Source organism: Camelina sativa, chromosome 17 (assembly GCF_000633955.1).
Source record: "Camelina sativa cultivar DH55 chromosome 17, Cs, whole genome shotgun sequence".
Taxonomy (NCBI): Eukaryota; Viridiplantae; Streptophyta; class Magnoliopsida; order Brassicales; family Brassicaceae; genus Camelina; species Camelina sativa.
In genome coordinates, this window is record NC_025701.1 from 13,988,929 (window position 1) to 14,009,570 (window position 20,642).

The 20,642-nt window shown below is 33.5% G+C and overlaps 4 protein-coding genes across 5 annotated transcripts in view; all 4 read left to right on the forward strand.

Annotated features, from left to right (window-relative positions):
- The window catches only part of LOC104757142 (U4/U6 small nuclear ribonucleoprotein Prp3), a 4,569-nt gene extending 2,782 nt beyond the window's left edge, over positions 1-1,787 (forward strand). The window contains exon 6 of the mRNA XM_010479859.2: positions 737-1,787. Coding sequence (XP_010478161.1) covers positions 737-1,610 — 874 coding nt within the window. The 3' untranslated portion in view covers positions 1,611-1,787. The remainder of the gene's footprint in view (positions 1-736) is intronic.
- LOC104757141 lies at positions 1,664-3,283 on the forward strand. Its single transcript, XM_010479858.2, has 3 exons — positions 1,664-1,753; positions 1,887-2,393; positions 2,804-3,283. The coding sequence occupies exons 2-3, from the start codon at positions 2,211-2,213 to the stop codon at positions 3,158-3,160; spliced, it is 540 nt and encodes a 179-aa protein (XP_010478160.1). The 5' UTR covers positions 1,664-1,753; positions 1,887-2,210; the 3' UTR covers positions 3,161-3,283.
- LOC104757144 lies at positions 8,884-14,077 on the forward strand. Its single transcript, XM_010479860.2, has 4 exons — positions 8,884-9,926; positions 10,021-10,071; positions 10,188-10,260; positions 13,621-14,077. Exons 1-4 carry the CDS (start codon positions 9,160-9,162, stop codon positions 13,786-13,788), a joined length of 1,059 nt encoding a protein of 352 aa, XP_010478162.1. The 5' UTR covers positions 8,884-9,159; the 3' UTR covers positions 13,789-14,077.
- On the forward strand, positions 16,150-19,544 carry LOC104757145 (poly(A) polymerase I-like). Of its 2 annotated transcripts, XM_010479862.2 has the most exons (14): positions 16,150-16,331; positions 16,452-16,530; positions 16,668-16,802; positions 17,099-17,196; positions 17,304-17,387; positions 17,613-17,743; positions 17,838-17,910; positions 18,006-18,051; positions 18,139-18,248; positions 18,350-18,457; positions 18,556-18,615; positions 18,719-18,780; positions 18,859-19,180; positions 19,263-19,544. In XM_010479862.2, the coding sequence occupies exons 1-14, from the start codon at positions 16,209-16,211 to the stop codon at positions 19,458-19,460; spliced, it is 1,629 nt and encodes a 542-aa protein (XP_010478164.1). In that variant the 5' UTR covers positions 16,150-16,208; the 3' UTR covers positions 19,461-19,544. The 2 variants fall into 2 exon arrangements, with proteins under 2 accessions (XP_010478164.1, XP_019094298.1); XM_019238753.1 differs by lacking the exon at positions 19,263-19,544 and having other exon boundaries at positions 18,873-18,994.

Below are 20,642 nucleotides of genomic sequence, written 5' to 3' on the forward strand. Positions count from 1 at the left end.
CTTTGTAGAGTCAATTTGGTGAAGCAAAAGAAAGGGAGCTGAAGGTGAAGCAAGCCCATCTGGCAAAGGCAAAGGATGATATAAATCCAAATTTGATAGAGGTATCAGAACGTGTCCCGAGAAAAGAGAAGCCGAAGGAGTCAATTCCAGATGTTGAGTGGTGGTACGTAATTTTCTCACCTTGTCCTTTCTGTTAATGCTCTAAGTTGTTTTTTTTTTTTCTGAATTCGGATGTGACGTTTACTTGGTATAACCCTGATGGAAACAAGTCATCCTACACTTATCAAACTAAACTTGCATCTTTTGGGGGTATTTGATGAAAGTGATGAATCACCATAACTATATATAAGTTAGCTCTCATCCATGGATGATATTCACATAACTGTTTGGTCTTCTTGTTGCTCCTGTTGGTTTAGGGTTATTTGTTTCTTTTTTGAATTACTCTTTTTGTTGAGGTGGCATGTATACTATTAATAATGCAAATTCTTGTTTTCTTTGAGTGTTGGTATATGTCACATAATACTTGGGAAAGTCCAATGCTTTTGTGATCAGCAGCAGTATGATTACTTATAGAATATGGTAACATGAATCGACTGATGATTATGAACCACTTAGTACCTTCCAATGCAAGTCCAAATAGTTAATCTGGCTGCTTTGTGTTCTGCCGTGTTGGGTTTTTTTTCACTGTGTATGTTCATGATGTGTTTTCTTACTTCATAATTGTTTCATGTTTCAGGGATGCAAATGTCCTCGTCAATGGCGAATACAGTGACATAGCCGATGGCATTATTACCGAAAGCTATCTTAAGATAGAGAAACTTACTCATTACATTGAGCATCCTCGTCCCATAGAGCCACCTGCAGAGGCAGCGCATCCACCACCCCAACCTCTCAAACTGACAAAGAAGGAACAGAAGAAACTGCGGACACAGAGGCGTCTAGCAAAAGAAAAGGATAAACAGGAGATGATCCGACAAGGGTTGCTTGAACCACCAAAAGCAAAGGTGAAGATGAGCAACTTGATGAAGGTTCTTGGGTCTGAAGCGACCCAAGACCCAACCAAGCTTGAAAAAGAGATCCGCACAGCAGCTGCAGAGCGTGAGCAGGCTCATACGGACAGGAACGCAGCCCGGAAGCTAACTCCTGCAGAGAAACGTGAGAAGAAAGAGAGGAAGCTATTTGATGATCCAACAACGGTTGAGACACTTGTGTCGGTGTACAAGATCAAGAAGCTATCGCATCCTAAAACAAGATTTAAAGTGGAGATGAATGCAAGAGACAACAGACTAACAGGGTGTAGTGTGATGACGGAGGGAATGAGTGTTGTTGTGGTTGAGGGCAAAAGCAAAGCGATAAATAGATATGGGAAGCTGATGCTGAGGCGAATAAACTGGGAAGAGGCAGAGAAGAAGGAAGAGAAGGATGACGAGGAAGAAGAGGCGAATGGGGAAAACAAATGTTGGTTGGTTTGGCAAGGAAGCGTTGCGAAGCCGAGTTTTCATAGGTTTCATGTACAAGAATGCTTGACCGAATCATCTGCCAAGAAAATTTTCATAGATGCCGGTGTTGTTCACTACTGGGATCTCGCCGTCAATTACTCAGACGACTAAAATCCTCTTTCCTCATATCACCATCATCTTAAAATGCTTTTTAACTATTTGGACATGTTATTGCAGTTCTGTGAACATATTCTTCACCTTGTTCTGTTGTCTGGTGTTTTAGTTTTTGAACAAGAATGATATGTTTCTACGAGGTAATAACTATTAAAGTTGATGATGCAACATGAAGGATCTGATTCACAGCGCCCAAAGTACCACTGATAAAGAGAAAGTGAGCACTAACAGATATTAACATGATTATGTTTGTATTTGTCTCACGTCTCGCAGGCATGAGCCGCGCGTGTAGAGAGGTTGGTCATATGTTTGGAAAAAATAACACAGACGTGCGACAAAATGCGAGCCTCAGTGCTTCATCTGTTACCTGACAGCTACGCCTCCTCCAGCTTTCTCTTTACCCAACATATAACACGGCGCGTGACCTCTCATCAAAAGCCCCAAACTACCCTCAAACTCTCTCTCTCTCTCTCTTTTTCTTTTTTGTTTTTAAAGAATCATCCTTCGTCTCTGTTTTTTTTTCTATCTATCTTGAAAATTCTCTTTTGTTTCTTTTCTTCTCCTCTGTTTTTGGAAACATTTCGGTGACAGAGGAACATGGAGACGATAACAGAGTATCTGGAGAGATCGATGCAGAATTGTTCGCTGAGTAATCAGAGAAGAAGTATCGGAGATGGGTTTGGTATGACGGACGAACATATCCCCATCTCAGATAGATTCTTGGACCTCAATTCTCACTTCTCTGTTCCTTCTCATTTGGAACAGTGTCTTGATCTCAAGGTAAAAACTCTAAACCAACCTCTTTTTGTTTCCTTATAATTGATATATTCTTTCATTTACTACTGGTACTTTCTTTGGTTTTCTTGTGGAAAGAAGAATATACTTGGAAAGTATCAGGGCTCGACCTTGAGACTTTACAAGCTTTCCTTTGAATCTGTGTTGCTTTTGCAGTCAATCTATTTATCTGCTTGATGATTTTCTTTAATGGAAGCCTATGTTCTTTTCGTAGAGTGAGATTTGCATAAATGATAAATCTAGTCCAAGCTATTTTTGTCACATAACTTGGGGTGCATTATATTGCATTGCAAAGAAAGAAAGTACAAAAAAAGAAAAAAACTTTACTTCTGGTACATTAGGTTATTAGCTTTAGCATCAAAGGAGTTTTAAGTTTTATTACTTCTGTAATGAAGACAGGAGAGGTTTACTACAGAAACTGGAATGATGGAATGAGAGTGAAGGAAGAAGATTCTAGGAAATTGGCGAGCAGCAACAATGTAGATCAGTCCAGTGGAGAATCGTATGGAACTGTGTTTTCATCAGAAGAAGGTAGCTCGTATTATGAAAGCCAAGAGTCTTCATCGGAGTCGTCTCCTTCATCGAGAAAATATCGAAAAGACGATGAAGAAGAAGAAGAAGATGTTCTTGTGGTAGCTGGTTGCAAAGCTTGTTTCATGTATTACATGGTACCTAAACTCTCAAAGGATTGCCCCAAATGTGCAACTCAGCTTCTCCACTTTGATCAACCTGATCACTCTTCTTCTCATTGAACCTCTCTCTTATCATTCTCGTTTTCATTTTCATTTCTTCGTCTTCTCATTTTTTTTTTTTCATATAAACGGGTGGTCGTGTTGTGTGTGAGTGGACATTAATACGAGTTGTAACTTTTTAAAGGCAATGCCTCAAGGTAGTTAATTGGATAAAAAAAAAACATGTATTAGTGATAGCATAATGAAAACAAACATTTATAATTTGGCCTTCTTTTGGACAATGCGGAACAAGTGGATGGGTAAAACAAAATACATTTTGGTAACTTGGTCAGTGTAGAACAAGTGTGGTCGCTGGGGGTTGCGTGTGTTTATGGGTTTTACATATTACAGAATAACAAAACAGATTTGTATGTTTATATGGGATTCACTGACTTGTGATGAGAGTGATAGCTTATATGGGTTGGTAATGAAAGGAGAGAGTGGAGGGGATGTTTTGTTTAGGTAAGAGTTGTTGTTGCGTTTAAGTTGGTCAATGAAGGTAAACCCCTTATTAGGACTCCCGCGCTGCGTGGAAAGAAAAATTAAAAAGCATAATCATTGCAAGCATGTGATTTACCACAATTCCTGTTTCTTTTGTATCCCATTTTGATTTATAAATTATAAATATCTTTTGTTTTGAGTCTTTTGACCAAAATAAAAATGACTTTATACAACAAATTATAATCGAACCATAAATTCCCTCCCTAAAATTGTCAACTTTTGCAATCATCTATTGTATATACAATATTTTTTTTTAAATGGCAGTAATTCACAGCAACGACAGCTCACATTCGATGAACCGCGCGTAGTTACAAATATTAATGTAAACAATCGAAGAAGAATAAAAGTCACATTCTATGCTTAATACTGTCACATTAAATGCTTGCTAATAATAATAAAAAGTCAACTTGTAAACATGATCTCTATATTGCATTAGCTATGTATCTTGGGATTTTGATTTTATTGAATCTATCTCGATACAAGTTATTACTAATGGAAATCGTCAAATCGAGATATGTTGTGTGAATAACTTAGCCATATTGGAAAGCTAGTGTCTGAACTCTGAGCGATGAAGTTCTTTTCGTTTTGTTTCAAGATCTTAGCAAAGAATATGAGCCATTTTTGCCTTTTTATGAGATGAAACACCTCCTTGTGAACTTTCTCTAAACAATATACATGTTATGGAGCATTAGCCAATAAGGCAGAGGAAGCATTCAATAGGTTTAGTGGTTACATGGTTGTGAGGAATTTTCAACTCTTGATTGTGCATTTCCTCAACATGGTACACTCGCTAGATCTAACCAAAACAAGAGAACAAAGAAAAGAAAAGAATCAAGGTTCTAACCGACCTTGTCAAAACTATGTAGTTTTTGATTAAATGTTGAAATCAATTTGGTAACGGTTATCAAAGTGATTAAATTCCTCAAGCCCTAGCTCTGATGTAAATCTATGGTCAACAACGAATTCGAATAGGATGGTATAGTGATATATATGCTAGTGCATTTTCTCGCATCACATCACATGAACATCTTCAAGAAGCAACATCTTATTCGGGTTCAAAATTTCATGGTTGGTGATGGAGTCTTACCGATCTCACACGTTAGTTAATAACAGACACTAGCTTTCGCAGATAGCATTCAGATCATGTAATTTTTATCTTAAGTATGTTATGGTTTTCCAACTATTTATATCTTTTTAAAAATATATTTCTATATGTCCAAGCTATGTGATATTGATGTTCGGTGTGAGTTTTGTTTCGATTTTAACAAGGTGGGTGTCTTGATTTTTAGAGTGTTGACGTAGGAAAAAATATCTGAATCTTTAAAAGTTGGGAAGCTCGGAGATGTTATATATGCTCTCTACCCTCATGTTAACTAGTGATTATTTATCATGTCTGACATTAAGAGTTGTAACATCCATAGTTATGGATATCCTCCAACTTCTTAAAGAATATCAAGCCGACTAAGTAATAAACTCATGCATAACATTATAAAAGAAAACTATATATGGATTGGCTTTATATTTAGAATTGGTAAATTATCAATGAATTATATATAGACATGGATTGCAATATTATGGCTAATTCATTCGAATAATATCTGGTGTTTTATATATCCTAATAGTTTCAATTTTTTTTTTTTTTGATAACTGTTAATTATATTACCAAAAGGAACTTGAGGTTTACAAGAGTTTATAGTGGTAACTACAGCCCAAAATTATTAAAAAGCCGTGAGTTACAGAAGATACAACTTCATACAGAAAGTGTTGGTTTATGATAACCGAAACTAAATCCTCAGTAGAGGTTAGTTTCAATTTTCAATGTAGCAACATATATAATCGTCTTCCTCTTAAACATAAAAGAATCATGCCAAAGACTTAAATGGCATCAAAGTCGACATCTATGCATGTCAAAATTTGATTAATTTCCACTTCCATATATAAGATGGTGCATGATGATGATTTGAAATGCGTTAATAAAAAGGTCTTAGCTCCACTATCTAAATTGGGAATGTTATGTATTCTATGGTTGTAATTATGGTCTATTTGTTGTGAATCTTATTTTTTTTTGTTGGATTTAATATATATTAGGGTTCTTTCACTTTTGCATATATAATTAATTAGGACTTCTGATTTTTTACTAGTTGGTTCGCAAAATGTTTATAATTTGTATATATTGTCCCTGAACAAACTTGTGGTTTATCTTGTAGTCAGTCTTGTTCGGACTAGGCTGAACTTTGACATATATATATGAATCCGAGAAAACCCGGATCTGACCAAACCGACTTAAAAATATACTATACATGTTTGCGAATTTCAGGTCGGACTAAAGTGTCTTTACCAAATAAAAAGACCTATCGCATCTAAAATGAGTATTCCGATCGCATCTAAAATTGCATGCTCAAAAAGGTTCCTCACTACATAGTTATCTTTATTCTGTTTTACAACCTTTTTGAATTTTACTACAATAAATTAGCGATATTTGACGACGGAATAATCTATCAGTCTATGCCACAATTTCGTCAAATCTTTGCAACTATTTAGTAACAATTTTTCTTAGAATATTTCACTAAGATTAGTCAGCAGCAATCATATATCACTCTTAGTCCACGTAAGTTTCATGCTTAATTATTACCGTCGCAAAAAAATCAATTTCTTTTTTTCGTCAGTATTCAGTAGCTAACCATATATAGAAATAAACAAAAAGAAATTAAGAAAATTTCACTAAACATTCATAAATTTGCACAAACTTTTTTATAGTTTAGGGAAAGTCTTGCTTTATTTCATCGGGAAGTTTGTTAAACGAGTAAAAATATTTATGGGCAAATATTAGGGATTAAACTATATGAGTTTTTTTTTTTAACTCAATAAACTTTGAGCTTTATAAAGACATTTCGTACATTATAAAAGTGAAAGTGGTTAAAAAAAACACATAAGCTCTTCCGGAAGGTAAGAATATGACAGCAGTCACAATTATATACTAATATACAAGTACAACGTATGTGAAAGAAAAAGCATGTAGGGAATAGACCAAAATGAATCATGTAAATCAAAATCGGAGTGCAAAGTATATATGTATTAATGTATTATTCAGTAATTTGTTCGAATTGATAGAAAACTCTAAACTTGTTACATGAATCAAAGTTAAAGATTGAGTTTCACCATCTACAAAACCCTACGTATGGTTTACTTTCAGCCACTATAGACATCTTAAATAGCAAAAACATATTTGGTTTTTGTAAATTTGTGGTTCAGTCCGGTTATATAGAGTATTTATGTATATATACGTGAAAACAATCGGGTGGGGGTCACATGCAGTTCAGAGAAAGAGCAGAACAGTCCCCACGTCGTCTGTAGTTTGGGTCCTCGGGCTGTGGGGATACCAAACATCATCATGCATGCCCAACTCTCTTTTTCATTATTTTTCTCTTTATTTTTGGGATTTTATTATACCCATTTTAGGGTTTTCTTTTGTATATTCATGTCTTCCTACAACCATCGATCGAATATATAAACCACATTTTTCCCTTTGAATATAAAAGAAAAAAAAAAGAATAGATGCTTTACTAATTTCTACTCTTACTTTATTTCTCCAACATCATTTCTTTATTATTAGCCTTTCATTCTCTCTTCACGCTCCCTTTTATGGTTTCCTTTTAGTTTGATTCAACTTCCCATCATGCATGTATACATATTATATTCTATGTGCAATTCCAAGTAATCTATCTTATTATTGACATTTTGACAGATATTGTCATCATATTCCTCTCCACTCTCTGCCCATTCCACTTGCCTCATTTCTAATCTAAAGGATATATTTTATTATATAAACAAGACACTCATGCAACCTTTCTCTGTATCTGCATATATGTAATTAAGTGCAACTCAAGTACTACTCCTACATATATATATATATATATATATATATGTTTTACAATCTTACAAAAATAAACAAGATGCACGTACCTTTATTTTACACATTACTAGCATACAAACCATCAATCACTAGATACATATATTAATCTGAAACAAACTAGCTAGTAGCCTAGTACTAATGTTTTTTTTCCTTGTCAAGCTGAACTAGTACTACAATATAGCTAGTAGCCTAGTACTAATATCCATAGTTCTATTTCTATACATAGAAGAAATTTTAGTTATAGAGTAATTATAACTAGTATAACATCTATTAGCGCCTCGATATTCTCAAGTTTCTTTTGCTAGGGTTGATAGTTGCTACACATGATTAAGTTATGATGTTATTTCGTAAGACTTTAATGAAAAGATAAAGTTGTAAGACTGATGAAATATTTTAGGAAATGAGTGATTTTTATAGAAAACAAAAAGAAAATTGTAATGATCGTAGTTGAAGATTAAATTAGTTGACGATCATTACAAAAAAAGAATGGAACATATATATGATCGATCTTTTTACATGTATCCAATGGTTTTGATTAAAAGGTAAATTAACGTGAACTTCTGTGCGTTAAAAGTTAACCAATAACATGTGCTTTTCTTAACTTTTCAGTAAACTTTGCACAAAATATTCATGATTTGTACTGTAGTTTTTGTATCAATTAAATTATAACAGTATTTCTGAAAGAGTGTATAAGATATATAATCTCTATTTTATGACAAAAGAAATTATACGAACAATAATTAATATCATAAATATAGTAACATAATTATGTTCTAAAACATCCATATAGTGAATAACTAAATTTGACTTGAGAGCAAATATCCTTGAAAATTTCCACTTCTACCAATATAAAAGAGGGAAAAAAAACTTGAAAGAGATAAACAGCTAGAAAATATACCAACAGTCTCATTAAAAAGGCACCCAATTAGGGCTAAAAATAAACTTTTTAAGGATATTAATAATAAATTTCCCTTAAAACAAAATAATAACTTTGGCTGTCAATTATTTTTTGTCCTCGGAACATGGCCTTAAAAAAGCGATTAGCTGGATCGATCACACCCCATTTCATCCTTTTCCTTGCATAGGCATACCTTTCGTCCTTTTAAAGACAATAAAACCCAAATAAACTTTTACAGAAATAACTAATATTGTTTATTCATTTTGAGTAAGAAAAAGAAAAAGTGTAGTCCTAAATTATATAAACTTTTACATTACGTATATATGATCTCTACGTACATGAAAAAAAGAAATTCATAATTTCAGATATTTTTTATTGAAACAAATCTGACAGACAGAGAGACCATCACACCCCTCTATCTTACATTCCCACAAGCTTCCAAACAAAGAGAATTAATGGAAAGTAAGATTTGCAAAGGAATCATTCTCTTCCTCGTCCTCTCTCACTCACAACCCTACGCATATAAAATAATTGAAAAAAAAAATATACATACATACTATATTTAAATAAATAAAAAGAAATAAATAAACAAAACCCTTATCTTCTTCATGAGAATCATTTCCTCTCCACAAAACCATGCCTTCTCAAAGCCCCTCTTCTCACTTTTCAATAATCGATCCCTTCATATATGGCTCATGCTGAGATCATATGACCAATATGGTTCCTCTTGAATCCTCACTGCTTTTTGGCGGTTTCACGGACGCGATGATGATGAGAGAAACAACTATAAACAATCAAGATTCTAGCGGGGAAGATACATGCTCCGTCTCCGATCCAACAGCAGCTTCTACTGATTATTATAACATGTTTTCTTCCTCTCGGGTGAAAGACGTCGGAGCCGCCGCAAAGAACGATACCGTTTGTTCTATTAATGTAGAAGGTAAAGATAAATCTTGGCTCCGCTTAGGTATAGGCCCTGAGGAGAACAACCATAACACGGGGTCGTATAAGCTTCAACGTTGTTGTAGCAAAAACGGAAGTGAAAGAGAGAAGTCGTTAGAACTCAGCTTGTTCTCCTCCTCCTTAGCCACGGGAGGAGCCATTAGTAGTAGCGTAGAGTACTCACAGCCCGCAAGCTGCGGCCCGCAACCACCGCAGCCGCCATATCGGTGTGATCAGTTATTAACGATGCGTGGACCATCGTTGGTTTACAATCAACAACTAATTCGGCCTCAGACGTTATTTAATCGAGGCTTTTCATTTCCATCTTCAAAGCCGTGGATACCTCAATATACGACGCCGTTTAAACCGTCATCATTGAGTGACCGTGACGTCACTAACAATAATAGTGCTGCAAGGAGTTGTTGTGTCGATGAAGGAGGAGGAGCTGGACCAAGCTCTGAGTTTAGGGTTCTTGATCCTCCAAGAAGACCACATTCTGGTCTTTGGTTTCTCCTTCAAGCTTCACAATTTCAGTAATTATTCTCTAATCCTTTCTGATCAGTTTGATTGTATTTATATATTAGTATGTGTGTACATATATTTTATGACATTGGATTTGTAACACAGGGAAAAGGAACCGTTCTTGCCTCAAGTAAGCAAAAGCTACTTGAGAATCAAGTAAGTATATTTTGGTATGCGTTATTAAACTTTATTTGTTTAAGGGAGTTACTAACGATTACTTTTGTTAATTATATTCTAATTGTCAAACTTTGTTTTTAATTTGCATGGATAAGGGATGGGAGAATCACAGTTAGATTGCTAATTAAGTACCTCATGAAGAAGCTTCAATTGGATAGCGAATCTGAGGTAAATATCTAAACCGATCAACTCTTTTATTTATATAAGTTTTGTATATTCCAAGTTTTGGGCTACAAAATGATAATGACATTGGAACAAAATCCCCAACTTATTAGGTCACAAGTCTGATGTCATGGTGTCGTAAATTTTCTAACTTATATAGTTTAGTTTAGGTCTTAGCTAAAGATATTCAAATTTTGTAGTAATAAAATTGAGTGAAAACCACTTTCTGAATCTTGATAGCAACATGACATCCTTAATTAGGTGCAAACCTAATTAACTACTCGTGAATAACCTAGGTTCGGATTTATGAACCCGATTCCTTCATCACTGAATTAATTGATTTTAGACGAATTACTTCTTCTTCTTTTTTTTTTCTTTTTTTTTGGGCTTATAATGATTTACCAAATGAAAAAAAAAAATATAAGCAACTCTCTCTAATCAGAATTTTGATCAACCAAAAAAGTCAGTCTCCATCGCATATGAAAATTAAACGTAACAAAAATCATAATGGTTAATTAGGTTACTGATTGATCGTTTCTCGAAGTACCCACCACCTTATCAATAATTATTATCATTATTGTTGTTATTATATATTCTCATAGGAAACTGGAAAACGAGAGGGGAACTATATAACTGGCTATTTCATTAGCTTCAGGCCATAATATAGTTATATATTAACAATAATTTATAATAATGTTAGTTCTAGAGAAACAAGTCTGAGTCATCAGGCATGCTTGCTTTGAGAATAGTAGAAACCAGAAAAGAATTAAAAGATATCTAATTAAATCCCAACTTAAAAAGCTTACATGCGTATGTGTGTGTAGATGCTCTCGTTAAGCGGAAATATAATTATCTAAGTATATTTCATGTTCCTGGACTCTAGATAGGCTCACAAATACATGTTCATGCCATATATGAACTCTTGTGCCCTACAAAAATCATTTGCATGTATATACAGACTATGTAAGTACACACACGGTGTATTCAATCGATTAACTAATAGATTAGCGCTTGCTAATTTTACTAAACGCATGCATGATTCCATTCTACATGAATAACATTTTCTACAATAATGGCTAATAACGGACAAATATTTTTATAACATTGGTTATGTATTTGACGTCTAAACATCCTTTTAGACGTACGGGTAAGTCATTTAGTTGTGTTACTTGTCGATGTCTTCTTCATGGTCGAGATTAGCAATCAATATCTACTAAGCAAACATAAATATCATAGTTTGATAAGTACATAATTTTAGTTTGAAACAAAAAAAGTGTTGGCATCAGTTGTTGATCAGTTCAATTTGTAAACAAAAATAATCTTACAAAAAAAATAAAACAGCAACTGTTTTAATTAGCTCGATAGGAAAGGTGACGAATTTAATTAACATATTCTTTTACAGAGTGAGAGAGAATTATGGACCAAAAAATCTAAATACTTTGGTAATAGAGAAACCCTCAAATTAAAACATGAGTTTTATCTCACAAATAATAAAAATTAAACTATGAAGAATTTGGATTTCATATAAAGTATATACATAAACATAACCATGGTTTTCCGTTTATCTTTTATATAAAAAAAAATCTCGTTTTTCGTTTTATGCATAAGTTCTCATGTTTTTGCTTATTTTCGTGAGTATGTCGTCACGAATATATTGATATTTGGTCCGACTAAATTAATGCATTGTTAGCACTTAGCATATAACGTTTTATATTGATACTTTAACTATATAGCACCATGATAGACAAATAGATAGGTGACATATTAAAAATTCAAATAATCATTTGGTGAAAAACGTGATTTGAAAGCATTGATGCATGCATGGCTAAGTTTGTCTTTTCCGTAGAGCCAAAAAATTGTCTTTCCCACTCAAAAGCATATAAAAGTTTCTCTAATTAATCTTTGGATAATCTCACACTTTTCCTAGTTAAATTAGTTGATGCTCCATTTAAAAGTCAATCCAAATAGGAAATTAAGCATTATAGTGTAAAAATGTATTATATTAAGTGATGCACTCTGATGCTGATTATGTGTTTTATACTTTTGCTTAGGAATTGGTTTTAATATATATACATACACCATTTCTCATTGATCATTTACACCGTTTAATTTATACGACAACTATTTAGGTTCTAAGACTACTTTGAGATTTCCCGTTAATAAAAAGGTAGAAACCAAGAATTCTTCCCATTAATTGAATGGATATAGTTCACACATCCAAATAAAATTTAAAGGCGAACATTATATAGCCTCCCTAGTCCCTAGAGAAGAGAGTATGTGCTATGAATCAAAAAAAAAAAAAGTGAAGTAATGATAACTATGTTATTGGCTCAAAATAGGACATGCCATATCCAAATTTTCGTAGAGTGGAACTTATGTAATGGTGTAAAAAAGGAAAATATAATTAACCTAACCTTGTCGTCATGCTTATGCTTGCTAAGGTCAGCTATTCTCTTATTTTCTCGTCAAATATAGTAGCATCTAAGATATTAGGGGGCTTGTGTAAAATGTCGCATCACAATCCCAAGTGGGGCACTTTCACGAATATTGAAATAACTTGATCATCTCCTCACCAACCAACTACGTTCCTACAATAGAACTCAAGTAATGTATTTCTCAATAAATAAATCAAAACACTAGCTTTGAACGCTTGACGGTTCAACAACAAAATGATACAAAACTTTGTCATCAGCATATAATTCAACTAGAATATACAAAATTGACGCATATAAGCAAAGCAAGTATATTGCCGGCGTGCATGGAAACATGATTTGAGGTGCGACCAATATTTATCTTATTAAAAAGGAATTCTAAGTAAAACAAGAAAATAATTAGCCTACAAATAGTTTAAGATGATCCTCTCTCAAGGTAACCAGATTTTGGTTCATCTTATTTTTCAGTGTCAACTTTTAAAATTGTTATTTCCACTTCATATCTTTGGCGTCAAGTCAGGAAAAGGGGGAATTTTAGGGTAAGGCATACTTTACATATACTTCTAACGAAGACTACAACCTCAGATTTTTTTTTCAATGTAAACGCCTAAACGGTATAAAACACGTAACTATAAGTGTAGACTATGTAAAGTTTTCAAACCCAACAGGCTATATATCTAACGTAACCGGTAATATTTTATTACATGCATGCATATGTTTCTTAAAATAAAAGTATAATAAATAAAATTCGAACTATAGTTTAAAAGATACAGTTTATAAAACAAAACATTAAAACAACTAGACCACTCTTACTTATAATCATATATATGCTAAAATCAATGTTAACTGTCCAAAACCAGACCAGTCTTTACTTTAACCTTTAGCATCAGAAGTGATTTTTTAATTCTAATTTTGGTTTGTCTGATGGAAACAGGTAGAAATAAGATGCAGAGGACAACAATTATCGCCGTTGTTGACGATGCAGCATGTAAGAGATACCATATGGACTTCCAAATCATCATCATCTCCCTCTTTCACTTTGCTTCGGGACTCATCAACTACTGATCATATCATGATTTTGCATTATGGTAGGACTGCTTAATTAAATGTTTATTTTGATAGTTTTTTTTTCCCCTTTTTTGCGCCAAGTCTAACATTTTTCGATCATCATATTTGTATACCTACGATCGAATTTTATTTATTTATCCCTCTCTTTTTGTTTGGGTTCTCGATCTAATTTGATATATTCTCCTTTTTTCAAATGTTATTATTACTTTATTTTATACTTTATGGCTCATATTATCCCATTGTAGGGAAATGGTGTCGTACGAGCCAACCAAGTGGTCTGACCACTGACCTATAAGCCCTAGACACGCCCTTACCCTTATTACTTTAGGCTCCTATATTTTGTTTGGTTTTTGTTATCATGATCACTTTGATTAGTGTGTTTTTCTATATACTTATAAACATCTCTATGTTTTAGCTAGAGGGCATAAGAAAGTGGTCTATTATTTGCTCTCTTTTTCTCCTTTTTCTTCTTCAATTAATGAAATAACACTTATAGTTAAATGGCTGCCATAGATTAAGAGAATAACTTTTTTTTTTGTGGATTATAAATTATAGATGATATGTTCTAAGAAGACTTGAACTGATGAGTCCCATGGTCATTGATGGACACACAAGCTGCTCCCTGACATAGCTTAGTGTTTGTGTTTGTGTTTGTAAGAAGTGTATAGTTCCGATTAACCGAACTGGTCCATTCTGAATGTTCATATTTTTTTTCTATATATCTTATCAAATTGAAACTGAATCCGAATCAAACAAACAAACCGAACCGAATCTAAATTTTATCTGAAGAAAACAAAAACATTAATGGGCTTTAAAACCAAGTCAACGTTTCTAATGGGCTTTAGAAAAAGCCTCTATATGATTTTTCCAAATTCGTTGTAAGAAAATATCTCTTTTAAATTTTGTAGTATTGGTTTATAATTTTTTTTGTTTACGTGGAAACTTTCAAAACAACTCCATAATGTCTAAAATGTACTTGCATTCACAGATAGTTACTGAGTTAAAAAAAAATTATTTTATTTTTGGGTGAGCATCTAAGTCATGAACATAGGCGAAAAGAGGAAAAAGCTTTTGTATCAAAAATATCAAATTATGTGAATATAATTAAAAAAACAAAACAAAAGCTGGCGTGTTGCTGAATAAAAAAGAGAGAAAGTAAACATGAATCTGCCCCTCACATAGATTAGTGTCTGTGTTTGTAAGAAGAGTATAGTTCCGATAAATGGAACCGGTCCATTTTGAATGTTCATATTTTTCTATATATATATACTAGATAAGGTCTGCGTTCATACGCAAGTAAAAAAAATAAATAAATTTATAATAATTCAATTATGAGTGACTATTTATACATTTTAATGATTTTTTAAAACCATGTTTGAGATTTACTATATCTATTTTTAATACAATTTAACAATTTGTACTATCATAATAAATCATATTTTAATTTTACATACTTTATCTTAAATAGATTTTAATTACAAAATTATATTAAACACAATCTATGCATCTTAGTCTATATCATAATAAAAATTAAAATATTTGAAAATAAACAAAAAAAGTAATTGTTAAAAAAAAGAAAAACCACTATTTTTTTTAGAAAACCAACATTTGCTAAGATATTTATCTATATATATTGTTGTCTTAAGTAATAATTTAGCTCATATCAAAAAAAATAAAAAATATATATGCATAATACGTTAACATATGCGTTGAGTTACATAAACATAAATATATATATATATATATATGGATTAGACCAACATATATATATGTATATATATATATAGGATTAGCTTGGTCTCATAATAAAATTTTGAAAATATGAGTTCTTTTATGTGGATAAGCTTGGAGTACAATTTTTGTGTAGTTTTACTTTCTAATATGAAACATCATCATAAAAATAATACAACCTCATATTAAATGTTTTCTTTGTAAAAAAAACAATCACTTTACTAATATAAAGAAGTTGAAGAAATTACATTATTAAGTGAGAAATATTATATAGTTTAGTTGTTAGATAGAAATGGGTTTTTTATAATCCTTTTTCTTTTAGGACATTTTCTTATAATTATCTTTATATTTTTAAAAAAATTGTTAAAAGTAAGTTTTTATTTTTTACATAGCAAAGTTTCTAATTGTTAAAAATTGACACATGTTATAATCGTATGAGTTACTAATTTTGAAAACTAAATTTTATATAATAAAATATCTATCAAATTGAAACCAAATTCGAACCAAACAAACAAACGGAACCGAATCTAAATTTTATTAGAAAGAAAACAAAAACATTAATGGGTTTTAAAAACCAAGTCAACGTTTCTAATGGGCTTTTAAAAAGGCCTCTTATTATTTTTCTGTTAAAAGGTATCTTCTTCATCTCCTTCTGAGATTCCGATCTGTTTTAGCTTCTTCTTCTTCTCCTTCTTCTCCGACTCTCATACGTAATGTCGTGATATGTTAAATAAGCTTTCTTCAATGGCGTATGGTTCGTTCGGCGTCTCATCGAAAGCTTTAGTCTTCTGCCGTCCTTGCTATGGCTCCATTAGAGATCTCCCTTTCTCCCTCCGAACGTCTACAGTTTCGTCTCCCGCTCTTTTTCCCCCTTTTTTTGAAATTCTATGAATTCAAGTTCCATCTTCTTTGGTTTTCACCTTCACCTTCATGTCTAACAACGACCTCAAAATGGGAATTTAACAGATTGGGCATTGCGGCTGTGTTGGAGCTATCGCAGCCCCTAGAAATGTAGTGAAACCACGCAAGGAAGAGAGCAGCCGTGGTAGTTACCATTTTCGAAGATTCTGATTCAGTTTTCAGTTCAAAAAAAAAAAAGCTGCGATTTTGATGCTAACGAAGTGGGAAATTTTGTTTTTTGTTTTTTTTTTGTTTTTGGTTTATGTAAAAAAACGATTGAAGATTTTAGTGGAGCACGGAAGAGTAATAAGGATAAATCGATGCCGTGGAAGAAGATGGATGCTAATGAGTTTGGTATTCAAAGGTCAATGATCCCAGATTCTACTCGGATGGTTCTTAATAAACTCAAGAAAAAAGGTTTGCTTTTTATACGCTCTCTTACTTAGGCTTCTGAGTGGATTGAGTAGCTTTTACTGGAAAGAAGACTGAGTTAAATTGGATATGCTTTTGAACTGTGCCTTACGATTTGTGTTTTCGGTAGCTTTAATGTAATGTGAAGCCTCAGTAGTTCTTGAGATGGCTTCAACTCTGGTTTTATATTTATGGAGTAATGTATGGGGAACATTGGCTCTAGGCTTTCTTCAAAGAACTTGATCTTTAGGCCAGATCCTTTTTTTGGTTCTGAGATGTGCTTCTTTGCTATGATGTTCCAGGATTTCAAGTTTACCTAGTTGGAGGTTGTGTTCGGGATCTCATTCTGGATAGAATTCCCAAGGATTTTGATGTTATCACTACAGCTGAACTAAAGGAGGTTTAAATCAGCTTTATGGAACTACATAAGTACATATTAGTCTTTTTATTACGAACCCAATCTTCCTCAACAAATTTAAAGTTTTTTAATCGTTACTGTGTGTATAGGTACGGAAAGTATTTCCCAGCTGTCAAATTGTTGGAAGACGATTTCCCATTTGTCATGTTTATGTGGATGATATTATCATAGAGGTTTGTTCAGCATTTCACTCATTTTACTTGCATTTCATATCTCTTTATCAGTTAAGTACACTATAAGTCTATAACTTAATAGAGGGTTCTTTGATTAGAGGCTGCTGCTCACAATTTCTTCCTTATAATGTATAAAAAATTTAGTCAGAGAGAACACTTTTACTTATCTCTCTCCCTCTCATAAAATTGTATGCCAAGGTTTGATGGAGTTCTTACCTTTAACAGGTGTCAAGTTTTAGTACTTCAGCAAGGACTGGTAAAGCGCCCAATAAAAACTTGAGAAAGCCTGCGGGTTGCAATGAACGTGATTATATCCGTTGGAAGAATTGCTTACAGCGTGATTTTACTGTGAACGGGTAGGCAGTACCTCTCTACCTGTAATTCACATTTATTTGTGATTAGAAATCCATATGCCAGCATTCTTGAACATTCATATTTTCGATTTTTCAGGTTGATGTTTGATCCATCGGAGAATGTAGTGTATGATTATATAGGAGGAGTTGAAGATTTAAGGAATTCTAAAGTAGGTTTTGCAATTTAAGCTATTATGCTTTATAGAAATAACTGACATGTGAATGAACTGGTATCAGTCCTAATCTGTCAAAATTTGCTATGTAGGTGAGAACAGTATCTGCGGCGAAGCTTTCGTTTGTCGAAGATACAGGTCGGTTGCAGCTACAATGTATAATTCATTGATATGAAATCTATCTGTTTGAAAATGCTTCCAAAGGTAACCGTGTTCACTTTACAGCTCGCATTTTACGTGCAATTAGGATTGCAGCGAGGTTAGGATTCAGCTTGACCAAAGACGTTGCTATTTCTGTGAAGGAGCTTTCTTCTTCATTACTGAGACTTGACCCTGTACATATCGTTCCCTTCTCTTGTTCTCCCTCCTGTTCTTTTTTTGTTGTTGTTAGCTTAGGACTAATCAGTTTCTCTTGTCTTCTAATATAATTCTGCAGTCAAGGATCCGGATGGAAATCAATTATATGCTGGCGTATGGGTCCGCAGAAGCTTCTTTACGTTTATTATGGAGATTTGGGCTCATGGAAATTCTTCTACCTATCCAGGTATGGTGAAATTTTCTATAGCAGTGTGGCATTATTGCGTGAACATTGACTTTGAGTACTTTCCATTGTTCACATCTAAATAACTTATCTGTTCGCAGGCATCTTATCTTGTTTCCCAAGGGTTTAGGAGGCGTGATGGAAGGTCCAACATGCTTCTGGTACATAATTTTTTGCGTTCTCAGTTAATGTGTAGTACTAGTAACACGAAAAAGTGAAATTATGGCAACATAGCGCTAACAGATTAAAGCCTTTCTGTTGCAGTCGCTATTTCGCAACCTTGACCGACTTGTAGCACCTGATCGACCATGCCACGAGTTCCTCTGGTGAGAAATCTCCTTTGGTGCATCTATCTTAGTTATTGGTTTTGCCAAGTTAACAATATTGAGGACTAATAACCTCAGGATTGGGATCTTAGCATTCCACAAAGCATTGGTTGATAAGCCTCGAGATCCCACGGTAGTAGCTTCCTTCTGTCTTGCCATCTACAGTGAATTATCTTTAGCAGAAGCCATCAAAATTGCAAGGAGCAACTCGAAATCGCACAACTCAAACTTCCAAGAACTGTCCGGTCATGAGAAAGACATTGTTGACTCAGACAGTAAACTAGCGCAGCAGGTCGTGAAGTTAGCAGAGTCTATAAGATCAGCTGCACGTAAATTGAATGATCGTGATTACATAGCTAACGCAATGAGCCAATACCCGCAAGCACCGGACTCTGATATGGTACACACACATTTTTAGTAAACAGTAGCATCTACTGAAATGTTTCATGTTCTTCATTGGGATTATTGATTGGTTTTCTCAGGTTTTTATGTCAAGGCCTGTGTTGGAGAGAGTGGAGAAAATGTTTGGAAATGTAAGAAGAAAGGGAAGCCAAGAGAGAGATGGTGTCCCAAGTTTAGAGCGTAGGATAGATTACAAGTCTCTTGCTCTTGGAGACTTTCACGAAACACGTCGTGTATTTGCTAGGATTGTTTTTGATACCGTTTACCCTCCAACTTAATAACCTCACCAATTTTTTTCTTTCATATTCGTTGTAAGAAATTATATCTTCAAATTTTGTAGTATTGGTTATAAGATCTTTAAAGCTAACTGTCAATTTTATCTCTTAGTATTGGCAGTGAATTTATTATATATATCCGTCAAAAGTCCTATCTCACTTCCCTTGTCTAACTTTTGGCGAAGTGCTTATGAAGAAAAGAAGCATACGAATACGATGCTAATAGAGACACTGTTGGAGCCGACGTGGATAAGGGTTGGGGGCCTTGGGGCGAAAATGCGGACATGGTGGATAGTGGACTAGTCGTTTGAGCTTTAGATTTTTTTTTTTTGTTTTACGTGGAAACTTCCAAAACAATATCATAATGTCTAAAATGTACTTGCATTCAAATAGATCATGAGTTAAAAATTTTTATTTTATTTTTGGGTGAGCATCTAAGTCATGAACCTACTAAATAGATCATGATGTGGTTATAGAGTATATCTTATTCAAAAGTGGGTTAGGCTTCCATAAATGATAAAACAAGTACAGAAAAACATGGACGACGGCCTATAGTCTATAGATAAGAATCGCTAATATTTTAATGTCAAAATGTGCAATTAGTATTATCTTTTGACGTAAATGAGAAAATCTAGTAACTTCGCAGTCCATCGTAAGCATATCTTTAGAGTGACATGAGTCGAACCTACTAAAGCCAGCGCCGAGCGGTTTCACTAAATTCCAAACCATGTAGTGTCACACTACTTGCTTCTAAGGAAATTTACAGATTCAACTACTTGATTGATTGGTTTCCATCAATTGATAAAATCTAGATAACGTTATTTGCAAGATGTACTTCTTGATGGATCCCATATTACAATGATAGTTGCAAATCCCAAATTGTTTATTGTCCTAAGGAATCTGCTTACTTTTTTTTTTATCATTTTTATATTTTAGTTTGTGTTTTATAAAAATATAGTCTTAAGATTATGCAGAAAAAAGTTAGGCGTATATATATTATGATATATATGGAGATCCTGATGAATCTGTATGAATGGCAGATTGTGACTTGTGAGATATTTTAAAGTGATTGCTTTAGGACGGACATTCACAAATAGATGATAGAAAAATATAAAAAGTTTTTTTCCACTAACTTTTTATTGATAGACAAATGAAAAAGCTGCGGCTAGCTTTATGCAATCGCAC

Bases quoted from the DNA above. Each gene is read 5' to 3' on its own strand.
- LOC104757141 (XM_010479858.2), top strand. From the start codon at position 2,211: ATGGAGACGATAACAGAGTATCTGGAGAGATCGATGCAGAATTGTTCG. The intron at 2,394-2,803 runs GTAAAAACTCTA...TCTGTAATGAAG, and splicing joins AACAGTGTCTTGATCTCAAG to ACAGGAGAGGTTTACTACAG.
- LOC104757144 (XM_010479860.2), top strand. From the start codon at position 9,160: ATGACCAATATGGTTCCTCTTGAATCCTCACTGCTTTTTGGCGGTTTC. The intron at 9,927-10,020 runs GTAATTATTCTC...TTTGTAACACAG, and splicing joins CTTCAAGCTTCACAATTTCA to GGAAAAGGAACCGTTCTTGC. The intron at 10,072-10,187 runs GTAAGTATATTT...TGCATGGATAAG, and splicing joins AAAAGCTACTTGAGAATCAA to GGATGGGAGAATCACAGTTA.
- LOC104757145 (XM_010479862.2), top strand. From the start codon at position 16,209: ATGTTAAATAAGCTTTCTTCAATGGCGTATGGTTCGTTCGGCGTCTCA. The intron at 18,052-18,138 runs GTCGGTTGCAGC...TTCACTTTACAG, and splicing joins TTCGTTTGTCGAAGATACAG to CTCGCATTTTACGTGCAATT. The intron at 18,616-18,718 runs GTACATAATTTT...TTTCTGTTGCAG, and splicing joins GAAGGTCCAACATGCTTCTG to TCGCTATTTCGCAACCTTGA.